This window comes from Condylura cristata, unplaced genomic scaffold (genome assembly GCF_000260355.1).
Source record: "Condylura cristata isolate star-nosed mole 26May11 unplaced genomic scaffold, ConCri1.0 scaffold00008, whole genome shotgun sequence".
Taxonomy (NCBI): domain Eukaryota; kingdom Metazoa; phylum Chordata; class Mammalia; order Eulipotyphla; family Talpidae; genus Condylura; species Condylura cristata.
In genome coordinates, this window is record NW_004567109.1 from 15809467 (window position 1) to 15825245 (window position 15779).

The 15779-nt window shown below is 54.4% G+C and overlaps 3 protein-coding genes across 3 annotated transcripts; 2 read left to right on the forward strand and 1 right to left on the reverse strand.

Moving 5' to 3' along the window:
- The first annotated feature begins 368 nt into the window (after positions 1-368).
- Positions 369-4832, forward strand: DCDC2B (doublecortin domain containing 2B). Its single transcript, XM_004679417.2, has 9 exons — positions 369-634; positions 1370-1421; positions 1843-1919; positions 2109-2240; positions 2507-2653; positions 2749-2788; positions 3356-3491; positions 3869-3969; positions 4449-4832. The coding sequence occupies exons 1-9, from the start codon at positions 369-371 to the stop codon at positions 4482-4484; spliced, it is 987 nt and encodes a 328-aa protein (XP_004679474.2). The 3' UTR covers positions 4485-4832.
- Positions 4833-4884: 52 nt separating this feature from the next.
- TMEM234 (transmembrane protein 234) lies at positions 4885-8578 on the reverse strand. Its single transcript, XM_004679418.2, has 5 exons — positions 8516-8578; positions 8068-8219; positions 7267-7333; positions 5860-5952; positions 4885-5619 (listed from the first exon to the last, which is right to left on the reverse strand). Exons 1-5 carry the CDS (start codon positions 8529-8531, stop codon positions 5534-5536), a joined length of 414 nt encoding a protein of 137 aa, XP_004679475.1. The 5' UTR covers positions 8532-8578; the 3' UTR covers positions 4885-5533.
- A 2-nt stretch (positions 8579-8580) lies between these two features.
- On the forward strand, positions 8581-15458 carry EIF3I (eukaryotic translation initiation factor 3, subunit I). Its single transcript, XM_012722441.1, has 11 exons — positions 8581-8650; positions 8731-8823; positions 10004-10091; positions 10392-10457; positions 11336-11485; positions 11567-11694; positions 13917-14027; positions 14135-14224; positions 14538-14611; positions 15087-15179; positions 15303-15458. The coding sequence occupies exons 1-11, from the start codon at positions 8648-8650 to the stop codon at positions 15382-15384; spliced, it is 978 nt and encodes a 325-aa protein (XP_012577895.1). The 5' UTR covers positions 8581-8647; the 3' UTR covers positions 15385-15458.
- Positions 15459-15779: the final 321 nt, after the last annotated feature.

Below are 15779 nucleotides of genomic sequence, written 5' to 3' on the forward strand. Positions count from 1 at the left end.
CTGGGCGCCACACTCCAGGAGCAGGCTTGCCATTCTCCTTGGGAACAGCACCTAAAGCAGCTCCTTTGGACTCCAGGGTGGCAGGGAGGCTGAGGGCCCCTCCATTAGTGCCGGAACACCTGTGTCTCAGTGTGAGCCCTGCACTGCCTGGCCCTAGCCCCAGGACCTTGCTATATAGTGGTCATGCCGGCCCTCGTGAGCTCCACACCAAGGGCAGACCGGGTGGAGCCCCAAGTATAAACGGTGCTCCTGCCAGCGGCTCTCCCTGCCATGCTGGGTGAGAGGGCAGGCCTGGACCTCTGGTTGGCGCCTTTCCCAACTCTGCCTTAGTTGCCTGGCAACAGCTCTGCGTCTGGAGAGGGCACATTATGGCAGGTGGCAGTCCAGCGGCTAAGAAGGTGGTGGTTTACCGTAATGGGGACCCCTTCTCCCCAGGCCGCCAGCTGGTGGTGACTCAACGCCGCTTCCCCACCCTGGAGACCTTCCTCTGTGAGGTGACAGCAGCAGTGCAGGCCCCTCTGGCTGTGCGTGCCCTCTACACGCCCCGTCATGGCCACCCTGTCACTGACTTGGCCGACTTGCAAAACGGAGGACGGTATGTGGCTGCCGGCTTCGAACCATTCCGCAAGCTCCAGTAAGTGGACGGGGGTCAGTAACAGCTAGAGAGGGAGGTGGGTAGTGGCCGGTTACGCATTTCCTCAGGGGACACGGAAGCCTCGTGAAGGAGGTGGTCTGGCCCATGTTTTTTTAGAGAAAACCAAGAAAAATAAGTAAAAACAGTGGTGCCACAGTTAAAGTCCAAGCTGACACTGATGCTTAAGCCCATTGAGCCAGGACCAGCCTGTGAGAGCTGGTTGAGCCCCTTTATCTAGACCCCGAGCCCTGCCGCCAGGCATGTGCCGCTGTGCTGAGGCATTCTGTCCCCAAGGGTTGGGCTGCGATGCTAGAGATAGCTGAATTCAACTCCACTGGCTTCAAGTCCTGCTCAGCTCAAGGCTGAGGTTGCTCATCTCACTAAAGAGCAAGAGGTCAGAAGTTAGATATCTAAGGCTTCAAATCCAGGTTCTGTCGCTTCTGTGTTACTTTAGATGAGTCAATTTTCAGCCCCATGCAAGATAAGATAAAACCACCTACCTCCTGAATGAGACTCCTGGGACACAGCAGAGTGCATAGTGAGCTAACTTCTCTTGTCTTTTGCATCTGAGGGGCTAGTCTGAATGTTGGGCCTGACCCAGGCCCTAAGGGAGGTTCCATGCCACCCTGGTTCTGGACTGAGATACCGGAGGATGTTCCCACGGGAAGGGCCCGATACCAGGCTGTTTCGGCCCCGGGCTCTCCAAGATGACCTGTCTCCTGTCTATCCTTTCAGCTACTTAGTCCCTGGAGCGAAGGATCCTGGTGGAAAGAGCAGCAGACCACCAGTGAGTCCTGGCCCAAGCTGGCCCCCCACCCCCGCCCTCGTCTTCCCTCCCTTCCAAGATTGTCCCCAATTTGGTGTGGGAAGTATGGCCCTAGAAACAGCAGGATCTGCCAGTTCCACGGGGCACTCTACATCCTATCCTTGTTGGGGTGCAGGCTATCAGGACAATGTCCCTTGCTCCTTTCCCAGCTTTTATCTCCAGGATAAAGTGAAAGTCAAAGGAAAGATGCTGGAGAACACACAGGGAGCAGGAGACTGGCTAGAATGTGACCCAGGGGAGGCAGAGGCTGGTGGAGGGTGTGACCAGCCCCCTTCCTGCTCCCTCTCCTGTGGCACTGGTTCCTTTCCCTCCCCACCTTGGACTACCAGACCCCAAACCAGAGGCCTCAATTCCTGACTTGGGGTCCTGACTTGGCTTTTAGGGTCCTCCTGTGACTCACCACCAGTGTGATGGGGACCTTGGATGGCAACTACCTGCAGGTTCTTCCTGCTCTATCCAGTGAGTGCTGGTGTTGGGGAGCAGGGGAAGAAACTTTTGATTCAGTATGACCAAGAAAATGGGGTGGTTTTGTTCCAGCAGCCTCTAGGCAATGGTGGGGATAGAGAAGTCCAAGATGCTCTATCCCGTGCCACCTCTCACACACAGTCCTGGGGACTGTCCACCTTATGAGGCTGCTTTTTCTCCCAGTGTGTTCAGGAATGGGGACCTATCAAGCCCCCCATTTAGCCTAAAGTTGTCCCAGGTTGCCAGTAAAGACTGGGAAGCGGTGTTGAGGATCCTAACGGAGAAGGCCAAGTTGAAGAGCGGGGCCGTGTGCAAGTGAGTATGGTGCCTGGGGAGGTCCAAAGTCCCGGAGGGGAGTACCCTACCTGGTTTAAGCTGTTCCTGAGCATTAAAAAGCAAAAGGGAAGCATGTTTCCCCCAACGGGACTCCCTCCATGCCCACCCTCGCAGCCAGGGCAGAGCCCGGTGACGGACCCTGGAACCAGGAGGGAACCTTGGAGTAGCTGTACCCACGCCTTACAGTCTGCTGAACAAGAGCAGGCATCTTCCCACTGGCCCTTATTCGCTCCTCTCCCTCTCAGGCTCTGCACCATGGAAGGGCTCCCACTGTCAGCAGGGGAGGCCCTGGCGAGTGGCCGGTACTATGTGGCTGTTGGAGAGGATGAGTTCAAGGCCCTCCCCTACCTGGAGCTGCTGGTGCCCCGCTCCTCGCTCCATGGGGGGTGCTGGTACGTTCTGCTAGGTGGAGTAGCAGGTCAGAGTGGAGAAAACCACCTACCCATGGCCTCCTGCCTGCTGCAAGCCTTGTCTTTTTTCACTGCAGGTATCCCCCAGATCTGAAGTCTAGACCCTATAAGCAGGGGGTAAGTGATGAGGGGCCCTGTAGCTCAGGCTCTGACTTTCTCTCACTAGAGCTTCTCCATTTTCCAGAGGAGAGAATGAGGCCCAAAGGAGTGAAGTATTCTGTTCAGGGTGACACAGTAGCTGAACGGCAGGGCCCAGACGGAGCCTGGCCTGAAAGCTCGTTCAGCCACGCTCGATGCAGAGCTCAGGACTCCGAGTTGGTAGACCAAATGCCTCCTTGCCAGGTTGGATGCTGGGAGAGACATGGCATCTCTGCGTAGTAGAGCCTAAAGGAGCGCATCAGCTCCCCTTTTAACCCAAGACCTGAGTTCTCAAGAGAAGAGCCAGTGAGCACTGGGTAGGGGAAATGGGGGCAGCACCTGATTGCACTGGGCCCCTTGAGTGCCAGGCATCAGTTGCTCAGTCCCTGGCCGGGGCAGCCTGATGGCAGCAGGGAGCAGGGAGGGAGGATGCAGGTTATGAAGAGGGAAAGCAGCCCTCCTAGTCTCCCACAGGCACTGGGCGCTAAGCCTGGCCTGGGAGTAGAGGTCAGAGTAAGCAACACCCACAGCCCAGTCCCTCCGCAGGCCCGCAGCCCCAAGGCACAGGCAGCCCAGCCCTCTCCAGAGGAACCAAGACTAGTAGGGTCATCTGCTTTCTACGCCAGACCCCAGAAGGCCATTCAGCCAAAAAGCAAGGTTCCCACACTCTCTCTCTCATCAGGTGAGGGGTCCTGGAGGCCCAGCTCTTCTCAGCTACCCGGACAGCAACACAAGATGGGCCTGCTGTTCTGGGGCTGGCCGGGGGCTAGAATGCACAGGTGGAGCTGGCCCTGACCTCCACACAGCTACCTCCTGCTCCCCCACGCGCACATCCGGTCCCAAATCTCTTCACAGGGATCCATGTGGGAGAAGCAGCACATGGGGATGCAAAGCAGTGACACTTCAGGGATGGGATCTGGAAGGGATGGGTTGGAGTGAAAGGCCTGGCTGGTGGTGGTAGGCAGCGTGAAGCAAGCTTCCCGGGCTGGAGGGGGGCACCAGGGAAGCACCTAGATGCCTGAGCTGGGCGCCAGCCAGCACTGCCTTCCTCACCTGCAGTCAAGGGAGTGTATGGCGCAGCCGGCCCAAGGAGGGAGACGGCAGGGGCGCAGGAAGTAGCAGAAGATGAAGACACCAGGACAGAGGAACCCGTGGATCAGGTGGGCTGGGGCTGGAAGCACTAAGTTGGGACTGAGTCCTGAGCAGGAAACTGGCAACTTTGGGTCCCAGAGTTCTGCCCCTAGATGCTGAGTGTCTCCTCAAAATCCCATTTCCTGCCTTTGACCACTGTGTGTTTCTGCTTTAATCCTTTTGATCTCCTGCCTTTTGTTTTTAATTTATGCAAGAACTGGGGTACAGGCCAGAGGTGTGGGGATGAGAGGTATTACCAGAGATGGAACAGGCAGATAGTCTGAAATACACTGCTGAGGGGAGCAGCGGGCGGGACAGGAGAGGTCTGCCGCGCCATGTGGGTCAGGTCCCCAGCCTGGGATCAAACTCAGGCTGCAGTGGCTGTGGACCGCTTCATAGTGCTGCGCATTAACCTGCTGTGCCACCAGGGAGGGCCCTCTCCTACCTGTTAAACGAGGGGGCAGGTACTAATTGGAGAAGTCTTTTTCTCTCCTGGGTCCCCAAGCAGGAGGCTGGAGCCTGGAGCCTGGACCTGGGATGCTAAATTAAGGCTCCGTTCTGCCTCCAGAGGGCAGCAGACAGCGGCAGAGGCCTGAGGCTGGGGCTGCTCTCAGCCTCAGCTCCTACCCCACCCTGTTGAGAGCCTGCAGCAGCTCCAGCCCAGACCTGGACGGCCACTCTGCAGCTTCCTGAGGCCTGTTTCCGATGAACCAGCACCTCCCCTGGGCTCACAGGGTGCACTGCAGCGTCCTCTGTCCTTCCCCACTCCGCTCTTAAACCCACAGCCCAGGCTTTTCCCCTCTGAGTAGAGTAGCCCGCCCCCCTCCCCCAGACCAGTTCCTATGGGGCTCTGTGGCCAGAGAAAGTGGCTCAGCTGAGCTTGGTCAGGAGAGCACAACTTGGGAGCGGGTCTGTCACAATAAAAGAATACTTACCAACCTCCATCTGTTTGCTGCCTATTTATTACAGGCTTTTACTGGGCAGGCACTGCACCACTGCTACAGTCAGACAGTGCTGTGGCTCACAAGTGTGTCTGTCTCAGGGCCAGGCAAATAGGATGTCCACCGGCCTCCTAGGTGGAATAAGCGATGCTATCTGACAGCTCAGCTCCTGCTATCTGCCATTCTTCCCTGGTTCCACCAGTCACCTCCCCTGCCCCACCCCGGCCAGCCAACTCGCTCTGACAGAGCCCTGGAGGCCCCGTTTACATTTCTGGCTCCGAGACTGCAGCAGGCCCTCAGGGAGCCACTGGCCTTCAGCAGTCCCTCCTTGATGCGGTGATGGTCCAGATCACAGGAAACATAGCCGTGCTGGGTGCCTAATATGGTGTCAGGAAGAGAGCTGCTGGAGCAGAAGGGTTGTGAAGGGCGAGGGCAAAGTCTCTTGTGCTAAATCCCAGCCGGCGGACAGCACTTGAAAGATAAAACCTTTTTCCTCTTGTTCTCTTATTTCCATCCATGAGGTAGCTATTATCCCCATCAGGGATGAAGAAGCTGAGGCTCAGAGGGGAGAAGTGGTAGGCCTTCTGCCTGCAGCTCGTGGCCCAGGGGCTCCGGGAGTCACCCAGCAGCATGGCGGGTGCCGCCGTCCCATTCAGAGGTGCGCTTGGGTCTTGCTCGCTGAGCTTACGATGCAGAGTGTAATTCCGGTCACGGTGAGCACCATGCCTGCAAGTGCTCCTGGGAGAATGAGTAGAAACTGAGGGGCTCTGCACTCAGCCACACCAGGGCAGCTGGTGCAGGGCTGAGGAAAAGCCTCAGATGGGGTTGGTCAGGCCAGAGGAAGGAAACTTGGCCCAGGCAGTGGGGGAGCTGCTAGGGAGTGGGCGCCACACCCACCCAGGAGCCATGGCTTTGGGAGAGAACCAGCAGTGTCAAAGCCCAAGGAGCTGCTTCCCCAACTGCAGTGGCCTGACTTACGTTTTCCACCAACATCTTCTCCAAGGACCTTCCCCACGATCAGAGTAAAGACGATGGCCAGAGAGTTACTGATGGGCACAGCCAGTGTCAGATCTGAGTGATCAGAACAGAGAGAATCTCTGAGATGTACAAAATGCCTTTCAGGCATTTTCATTTTATTATCAAAAAAGCCCTTTAAAAAAGATGCCATCTTCCAAATGAAGTCACAATAATGTTCAGGATTCAAACCTAGGTCTCCCAACTCCAAATTCTGTGTGGCGGGAGCCCAGCACCATGATCTAAACTACAAAGCCTGAGACTGCCTTGGTTTGCTGATAAGGATAAAGTGGCTGCACTCAAAGAGGTTCCAACAAGATCCTGACAGGCAGGTGCCCCAAGCCCAAGGAATGCAGCTGAATGAACTCATGAACACATCTATTAAGCACACATTATGTTCCACAAGTTTTCTGTGCCTCATTTTATCTTCACTGCAAGGAGAGTATTATCATCATCTTGCACAGATAAAACAAAGGCTCAAAGAAGTTGCATAAGTTGAAGCAAATTGAGATGGCTGGACTCCAAAACCTGTGCCCCAGGCCCTCCATGGTGGCAAAAGGGGTTGGGTCTCAGTACTAGGATGCTACCTGCAGCCACTGCAGCACTGAGTTCCATCCCCAGCCAGGGAGGAGACCCACATGGCAGAGCAGGCCTCTCCTGTCTCCCCGCTGCTCCCCTCAGTGGTGTACCTCATCAATCTGCCTGTTCTGCTCCCCACTCTGTCTTTGGTGAATCCTCTCACCTCCTTCCCCTGCACCTCTGGCTTACACCCCAGGTCTTAATTGCATAAATAAGTATTTTTTTTTTAAATCCTTCTGCACTAACATACAGTTGCACTTAAGTGACACAAGTTGCCCAAAATTCTGTCACTTCACCTCCTAAACAGGGATATCACATTTGCTTCACTGGGTCACAGAATGAAATACATTTTGTAAAGGTAGCACAGTATCTGGAACAGGGCAGTCAGCAGGCATGGAGGAAGGGAAATTTATATTTGCTGACAACTACAGAGCTCGCCGGGTTGTCAACTAGATGCTTCTCATACACTTAATTTAATCCTCACAATGCTATGAACCCCATTATCTCCAACCAAGACTCAAGTAAGGGATTTGTTCAAGGTCAGGTGGGTACTATGTAGTGGAAACGAGTGCCCCAGCCAGTCCCTTGGTGCAGCACCAAGAACCTTCCTTCTGCTGCTCACAAGACAGCCTGTCTTCACATCAACCCTGGCAGCCACTAGCCGGCAAAGAGGGAACCGGACAAAACAGACTCTCTCTTGTAGGAACAAGGTGTTTCAGGCTCTCTCTCCAAAAAAAACTCTTCCAGGCGGCCTCCACCCCTAGCCAGGGCAATTCCAAGCCTGAGACCCACCTGTTGATGCCAAGGTGAGGTAGTAAAGGAGAGAGCCACACTGGTTGAGAAAAAAGGGCATCAGGTACTGGAAACAAAAGAAATCTGCAGTCAGTGCGATTGCCTGAGGGAGCAGAGCTGCCTTCAAGCTTCTAGCTATGCCTCTCCTTGCAGGAAGAGCGGCTATAAGGGATGAGGGGCACCAGACTTTCTGAAAAGAACCTTTCCAGGGCACAGAGAAAACGACACTCCATGCCTTCACCCTGAATGTCTCTCCCTCAACCCGTCAGTTTATATCTTTCTTACCCCACGCCCAGTACCCTAACCCCAGCCTCCTCCTCTAAACTTACTCAGCACTTTATGGGTGCCTCTTTCATAGCCCTTAGGCCTGAGAGATAGTTGTGACTTGTTTTGTTTTTCCCACCAGACTGTTAGTAAGATAATTCTCCATGTCTTTCTTAATCATCTCTCCCCAGGGCCAACATGAGCCCCGAGTTTCCCTCTGGAAAGGTCTGTAGGGAGGATCATGATAACAACAGCAGTCATTGACTGAGCACTGATGGTGCAGCAGGCCCAATGCTAAGCGCTTCATGTGCCTCACCTCACTTAATCCTCGGTGTGGCTCGCTCCAAGCTTCACCTCACAATGCCCTAAAAACAGTTACCGTTATTATTCCCAATTTACAGATGACGAAACTGAAGCTCAAGAGGACAAGTGACAGGTCTGAGTTTCTAGCAAGAACGTGGTGGGGTCCAGATCTATTTGACTCTAGGGACCAAATTCTTGTCTCTCCACTCTCAGAGAGGCCGTTCACAGACGCACCTCAGTATTCAAGAAGAGGGTCTTCATCTCCTGCAGCAACTGCCGGGCCCAGGTGCGCTCCTGAACCTGCTGCAGGCCTGCGGAGGCCCGCTTCAGCAGCGGCTGCGTGCCGCCCCACAAAGCTGCCACCAGCACCAGAGCCAGCACCTGCCCTGGAGGGAGACTCGAGTGACCCTTCCTCACCCCCGCGCGCCTCCCCCGCGACCCAGCCTTCAGCTGGCCTCCCTCGCGGCTGGGCCCTCAGGACGCCGACCTTGGTGAGCCACCCTCGCCACCCTCCGGTCTCCGATGCCCGAGCGCGACGCTGGGTGGCGCAGAGCACGGAGGGCGTGGAGACGGACCCCTTTTGGGGTTGGAGCGGCGGTCACCGCTAGGCAGTGTAGGAGGGGTGGGAAATGAAGCCCGCTGGGGGTTGGGAATCTCCTCAGCGGCGGGACCGCCTACCCACCGAGAGACGCCGCCATAGCAACGCCGCTTCCTTCTACTTCCGGGAACGAGGGGGCGGGATCCGCGATCCGGAAGTTGCTCCCAGCCTCTTCCGGTCCTGTCACGTTGCCGCCTTCCTCTCTGCACCGCTGGGATGGTGAGTTCCCCTGAGCTGGGGGGCCTGGGCTGGGGCGGGGGCCGGCCCGGGGCTCTGACACGCTGCTCCTCTGCCCGCAGAAGCCGATCCTGCTGCAGGGCCATGAGCGGTCCATAACGCAGATTAAGTACAACCGCGAGGGAGACCTCCTCTTCACCGTGGCCAAGGACCCCGTGAGCGTCGGCCGGGGCTGGCGGGCGGGCGGGCGGGAGGGGCCCGGGGCAAGTTTTGGTTTTGTCTGGGCAGTGGTGGAAAAGCCAATTTTGCCATCAGAGAGGGACCAGAGGACTCCCCACCCCGCGGGTAGGTGGGTGAGAACCTTCTATATGAAAAGGTGGGTAATGACCCCATTGGTAGGAGAGAGTAGCCAGAGAGAAGAAAAGCATTATGGAAGGATGGCGGGGACGAGGGTCAGCTCGTCCAGGGGGCCGGAAGGGGACAGTTCTGGGGAAGACTTTATACCGAGACAGGGGTACAGAACATCTGTAGAAGGGAAAGCAGGCCCATGAACAGCATGGGACACAGGACTTAACGAAGGTGGCCCGGGTCTCATTTCAGTCTGTCCTTCTGGGCCCCACTTGCCACTCAGTGACAGCCTCTCCATATGGAGGAAATGAGCTCTAATGGTTAAAAGCTGGAGCTCTGAAACCAGACAAACCTGATTTAAATTCTGACTCCTGCACCCACTGGTAGTGTGACAATGGTATATTAATTCACCTTTCTACACTTGTATTTTTATAAAATATGGCTACTAACATTGTCTTCTTCATGGGCTTGTCTTTAGGCTTCACCAGGGTGGTGCACATCAGTTGCTTATTACAGTACCTAGGGCACAGAAATGCCTCATCAGTGTTATTTATATTTAAATTCTTCATACATCATCTTATTGGAGCTCACAGCTATCCCTTGAAGAAGGCATGATTGTCAGGGCTGTTTACCGTTGGGAAAGCTGACGTTCAGAGAGGAGAAGCAGTGTATTTGAGATGGTACTGAGCAGGGACTGGAACCTGCTTCCCTCCCACCATATTGCCACTGCCTCCACTTTTACAGGACACTTAGCTGCTGGTTTTCTAGACTGGCACAACAATGTTTTATTCTTTCGAGGGATTAGGAATTTGGAGGAGGGCTGGTACATTGGCAAATGGACACTTTAACAAGCCTCCTGATTCCTCTGTCGCTTACCTGCAACAAGGAGGAAAAGCTAGGAGTTGGGCTTTTCGCCAGCAACCTGCTGTTTCCTGAGATGAGCAGGAGAAGGCAGAATCTGGCCTGGCTAAAGCCTGCTGAGGGTAAAGTAGGCCGCTGCTTTGCTGGATGAGGGCCATCCTGTCACGTTTTCATTGACTCCTGCAGATCGTCAATGTGTGGTACTCTGTAAATGGCGAGAGGCTGGGCACCTACACGGGCCATACCGGAGCTGTGTGGTGTGTGGACGCCGACTGTATCCTTGTCTTTCCTTGGAGTCCCTGCTGCTGCGGTCTGCCCATGTTGGAGGGGCTGCTGAGTTGGAGGTTGGGAATTTGGCATGTTTTGTGGTTCTGGAAAATAATGTGTAATTGCTCCCTAGTCCATTCACTGGCAGTAGAACTGTCAGGACAAGTTCCTGAATGAGGGGATGAGAAGGCTCTGGGGCAAGAGAGGAAGAAAGGCGACTCAGACCTGATCGGGGAGGTGGTTCCATTGGGCTCCCAAGAAGACAAGGGCTCAGGTCAACTTGGTCATGTTTCTTAACACTCTTCAGGGGACACCAAACATGTCCTCACCGGCTCAGCTGACAACAGCTGTCGTCTGTGGGACTGTGAAACAGGTAAGCCTGGGTATTCATTTTTTCCAGCAATATACTGAGGGCCTACAATATACTGTTGAGGTGAACAGATTCGAGGGAGTTAGATAAACCCAAAGAGGTTCCCTGGTGCAAGAAGCAAAAGGTGGAAGAAAATAGGAAAGAAATCAGAAAAGAGGTGCGACAGTAGGCGGCAAAGCATGTTAGAGAAAGCGTGGGGTAACCGTGGGGGCCAGGAAGGGGGCAGCTAATTTTCTGGAGTGCAGAGGGAGCAGCCCAGAAAGGTTTCCCAAGATTAATGTCATATGAGCTGGGGCTTAAAGGATGAGAACGAGGTCACCGCCTTGGCCCATGCGGGAATGAAAGCACAGCAAGTGTCGTGTCCAAGTCAGCTGATGTGGAGGGAATTCCTGCTTCATGGGGAATGCAGTAGAGGAGAAGATGAGGAGGCTAGGGCCAGGCAGCCTGTGATTGCCCAGAGCAGAGGCGTGGCTTTGTTCCGAAGGGCGCACACGCCATGGGGGTTGTCTGCTGCGGGGGCTCCAGAGTATGGTCTGTGTTTACTTTGGAGAGTTTTGCTTTAGCAAGTTCAGGTAGCAACTGCTGCAGCTGAAGATGGCAGTTGTATTAAGCTGTTCTCTTCAGTAAATGTTTGCTGGGCCCTGGGGACGCAGCCTTTGCTGTGAAGGGCGCCTTCTGAGGGGAAGACATTGCTGTGTCACATTAGCGGGATATCTCTGGAGGGGCTGTGGGAAGGTGTCACAAGATGAGAGGCACAGAGAAGAGGAGGGTGGTGGGCAGGCTTACTAGCAGGAGGACAGAACTGATGTTGGGCAGGTAGGAAGAGTTCCTCCCCCAGCTGGCGATGGGCAAGGAGTAACCCAGACTCCGCGTCTTCCCAGGGAAGCAGCTTGCCCTACTGAAGACCAATTCAGCTGTCCGGACCTGTGGCTTTGACTTTGGCGGCAATATCATCATGTTCTCCACAGACAAACAGATGGGTTACCAGTGCTTTGTGAGCTTCTTTGACCTGCGCGACCCAAGCCAGATCGGTGAGGGCTGGGGCCAGGGTGGAGGTTCAGGGGAAGGGAGCGGCGCCAGGGCCCAGGACCTGACATCTGCTGTGCGCACAGACAGCAACGAGCCCTACATGAAGATCCCTTGCAATGACTCCAAGATCACCAGCGCTGTCTGGGGCCCCCTGGGGGAGTGCATCATTGCAGGCCACGAGAGCGGGGAGCTCAACCAGTACAGTGCCAAGGTAAGGGGTGGGTGGGGCCTGAGACCGCTGGAGCGATTCCCCATGGGGGGTTGAGGGGCAGTTACTGCTCAGGGGCAGGAAGGCACCTTTCACCACTTGCCCCCTGTGTGATCTTGGGCAAGTTGTATAACTTCACGGAGCCTCTTTGTCAAATGACGTCGGATGTTGGAAAACTTGTCACAAGGTCTCAGGATACATTATTAATGACCACGATGAAGCATTTTCCTGCTCCCACTGACTGCCAGGCCTGAGGCTAGGCTCTGAGGACAAAGTGAATGGGACATGTGCCCTGTCCCAGGGTAGGCAGACTCACAGCCCACCCATGTCAGCTTGCACATCGTGCCACCATAGAGACCTCAGCCAAGTGCAGAAAGTGCCCTCTGTCGCAGAGGGGGAGGGGCTTCAAGTACATTTTTCAAGACTTAGAAGCTGGTAGCCTTGGTACATGGTTATCTTTTGCAGGCTATAGTTTGTAGAACAGACCTGAACTAGGCAGTAGCCACTGTCACAATCTGACAGTGACAGTTATGGGATAGAGAGGGTAGGGGGAGGTTACGTCCTTCAGGTTTCAGGTTTGGGTGCCTGTGTTTCCGGGGAATGCTAGAATGCAGGCCATAAAAACTAGTCACTCAGCAAGCACTGATGGCCCGAGGGCACCAGGCCACCTGCAGAAAGGGAACGGGAAGCAAGGTCCAGGCTTAGAGATGCTTCATGCCAGCAGACTGATCTGCGTTGCCAGATAGGCCAGGCAAGGCGCTGGCGCTGCTTCCCTGAAATGTGGGAGTCAGATTCGTCCCACCTCATGACCCTTCCATGACATCATTCCAGGACATCTTTCTGCATTTCTAGGACACTAGAAAACATTCTTTCTACAAGATAGGTAAAACATATAGTTTCCTGAGAGTCTGCTATGGGTGAAAGACAGTGCAGGCCTTTTAGTTCTCCAGTAAGAGTATTTACAAGGCCTCCCTGGAGGCGCACGGGGTTAAGTCGCAGCACTCTGAAGCCATCCACAGCCACTGCCATGAGGTTTGATCTTAGCCATTAAGCTGACCCACATGGGCAGCAGACTGCTCCTGTCTCACCTGCTGCTCCCCTCAGCAGTGTATTTCAGTAGATCTGCGTGTTCTCCCCACTCAGTCTTTGTTGAATCCTCTCACCTCCTTCCCCTGCATGTCTGGCCTGCACCCCAGAATGCATACATAAATAACAAATCTTTTTTTTTTTTAAGATTATTTATGTATGCATACAGAACTGGGGTACAGGCCAGAGGCTCAGGTGTGGTGAGAGGATTCACCAGAGACAGAGTGGGGAGCAGAGCAGGCTGACAAAGTACACTGCTGAGGGGAGCAGCGGGTCAGGAGAGGTCTGCCGCGCCATGTGGGATCACTTCCGGAGCGGGGCTTGAACTCATGCCAAAGGGCTTTAGCTTCTTAGTGCTATGCTTTAACCTGCTGCACCACCAGAGAGGGCCCAATAACAAATCTTTCCTAAAAAGGAAGTGTTTAGAGAGCACAGGCCAGGTGCCCATCACAAGGGTCTCAGACACAGTCCTGTCCCCTCACATGACTCCTGGCAGTGGGATTTTTGGAATCTTGTTTTCCAGAAAGAGCGACTAAGAAGTGCTTTTAAGAACCGCCTTGTAACACTGCTACCACTTCTACTACAGTGTGTCGGGTGGTTTGTTGGGAAGGGAAATCAGGAGATGGAGTGGCCCTTGAAGGAGGCCTAACAAAGAGGGACCTACAGCTGTCCTCGTGTGATGGACACCTGGGAGGGAAGAGCACAGGCTCTCTGCCTTTTAGGTATGTGCCCGGCCAGTCACAACACCTCGTTGAACTTTAGTTTTTTGGGATTTTTCCATTAAAATAGCCACTATGTAGGGTTATTGCGAAGATTAAGTGAAATAAGCTGCTGTTTTGTGCTTAGCACCATGCTTGGCAAGTATGTGTTGGAAGAAGGAATGAATGCAAGCATCTCTGCCATCCCATGATGGTGAATCCCTAGGTCCACAGGTTTGTCATCAGAGCATGTGTTCTTGTAGATGTTTAGGAAGTTTGTACAGCTGGGCCAAGTTAATACAGAGACTTGGGCTTGGGGGAGTAAATGCTGATTCAGGGGACACTTGGGCAGTTCCAACCCAGCCCCCGCCCCTCGCTGGGACAAGACAGCAGGGAAGCTTGGCTGAGCAGCGGGTCAGAGCTTCGCTTCTCCCTTCCCAGTCTGGAGAGGTGCTGGTGAATGTCAAGGAGCACTCCCGGCAGATCAATGACATCCAGTTATCCAGGGACATGACCATGTTTGTCACTGCTTCCAAGGACAACACGGCCAAGGTGAGCCCGGGCGGAGGTCTGACGGCCACCCCTCTGCACAGCTTTCACCTGCCTGACTTCCCCCAAGAAAGCTCCTTTCACAGGTGTTTCCCATCTTCTCTCTTCAGCTCTTTGACTCCACGACCCTCGAACACCAGAAGACCTTCCGGACAGAACGCCCCGTCAACTCAGCTGCCCTCTCTCCCAACTATGACCATGTAAGGGGCCCTTACTTCCACTTCCTGCGGAAGTGTGCAGATGCTTCCAGGGTCCAGGTGTTTGTCTGGCGGTTAAGCTACAAACCCTGGGTGGGGAAGGTACCCGGTGGTGAGCAGAGTCGCTGATCAGCTGCCAAGCTGGATAATGGGGAAGCCCAAGGGGACACGCAGCAGGTAGTGCAGTAACTGCTCATCCCCTACCCGTAGTGTCCTTCCAGCTGACGTGGGGTGTAGCGGAAGCTTACATGGGGTGGGGGCAGAAAATGGACTTGCCTGCCCGTTGGGCCTGTCCAGGATGTCTTCTGTCCTTCAGGTGGTGCTGGGCGGCGGTCAGGAGGCCATGGACGTAACCACCACCTCTACGAGGATTGGCAAGTTTGAGGCCAGGTAAAGGGAGAAGAGGCTCTTCCAGACTGAAACCTCATGGAATGGCCTTCATCCTGGACACAAACCAGGACACAGACTTCCCTTATTTCATTGGCAGCCAGATTTGGGGCCTTCCAGTGAGACTGACGGGAGCAATGAGAGCAGGCGCTCTTGACTCAGTGGAAGCCCTAGACACGTTGCATTTCTCTGTGCCTACCTACCCCCAGCTGTATAATGGGGCTGGTGGGCATGTGCTTACCTCATAAAGTGACACAAGTGAGATAAGGTCGTTGATGGCTGTGGAGCCTTAGAACAGCCAGCACCTGGTAGGCTGTGTTAGCTGGTGTCCAGGCTGGTGTTGGCCATCAGTGTTCCTGGGCTTCAACTTCACACTCATGTCCCCTTATCCGATTACCCCAAGTTTGCAGTTGGGGAATTGTATCTCTGGAGTGTTTTGAAGGAGAGGAGGAGTGGGCTAACTGTCCCTTCTTGCCAGGTTCTTCCACTTGGCCTTTGAAGAAGAGTTTGGGAGAGTCAAGGGTCACTTTGGGCCGATAAACAGTGTCGCCTTCCATCCTGATGGCAAGAGGTAGGCCCTGGTGTATGACTGAGCTCAACCTGGGCCCAGTCTCTGCCCTTGCCCAGCCCCCCGCCCTCAGGCCTGCCTCTCCCCAAGCAGGCATCTGACAGGCTTCTGGCTCTCTCTTTCCAGCTACAGCAGCGGTGGAGAGGATGGTTATGTCCGCATCCACTACTTCGACCCACAGTACTTTGAATTTGAGTTTGAGGCTTAAGAAATTGGATCTCCTGTCAGGACCAGGGATCACAGAAGGTTTTGGACTCAAGAAATAAATTAGTTTGGAAATAATTGGCTTCTGGTCAGTATTTTGTGGGGTCTTATTTCACCATTTTCCCTTGGCAAGCTGATACCAATCATGGATACCTTTATTGTCTGGACTTTCTCTCTACACTTTGGTCACTGCAAACCTTGAGCTTCAGTATTATGGGCTAGGCTGGGTTGCAGTTACCATCAAGGTTCAAGGGTGCTGGGAGGCCTGAAGAGGGTCAGGAACACCGCAGCCACTATCGGAGGGGCCAGCACTCAAAAGAGTTGGAGCTGAGCTTGGAGGCTGTTGGCTGAGAGCTGTCTGTCTTCTCGTTTTCTGTTAGTGCCACTTCTCCCTTGCTC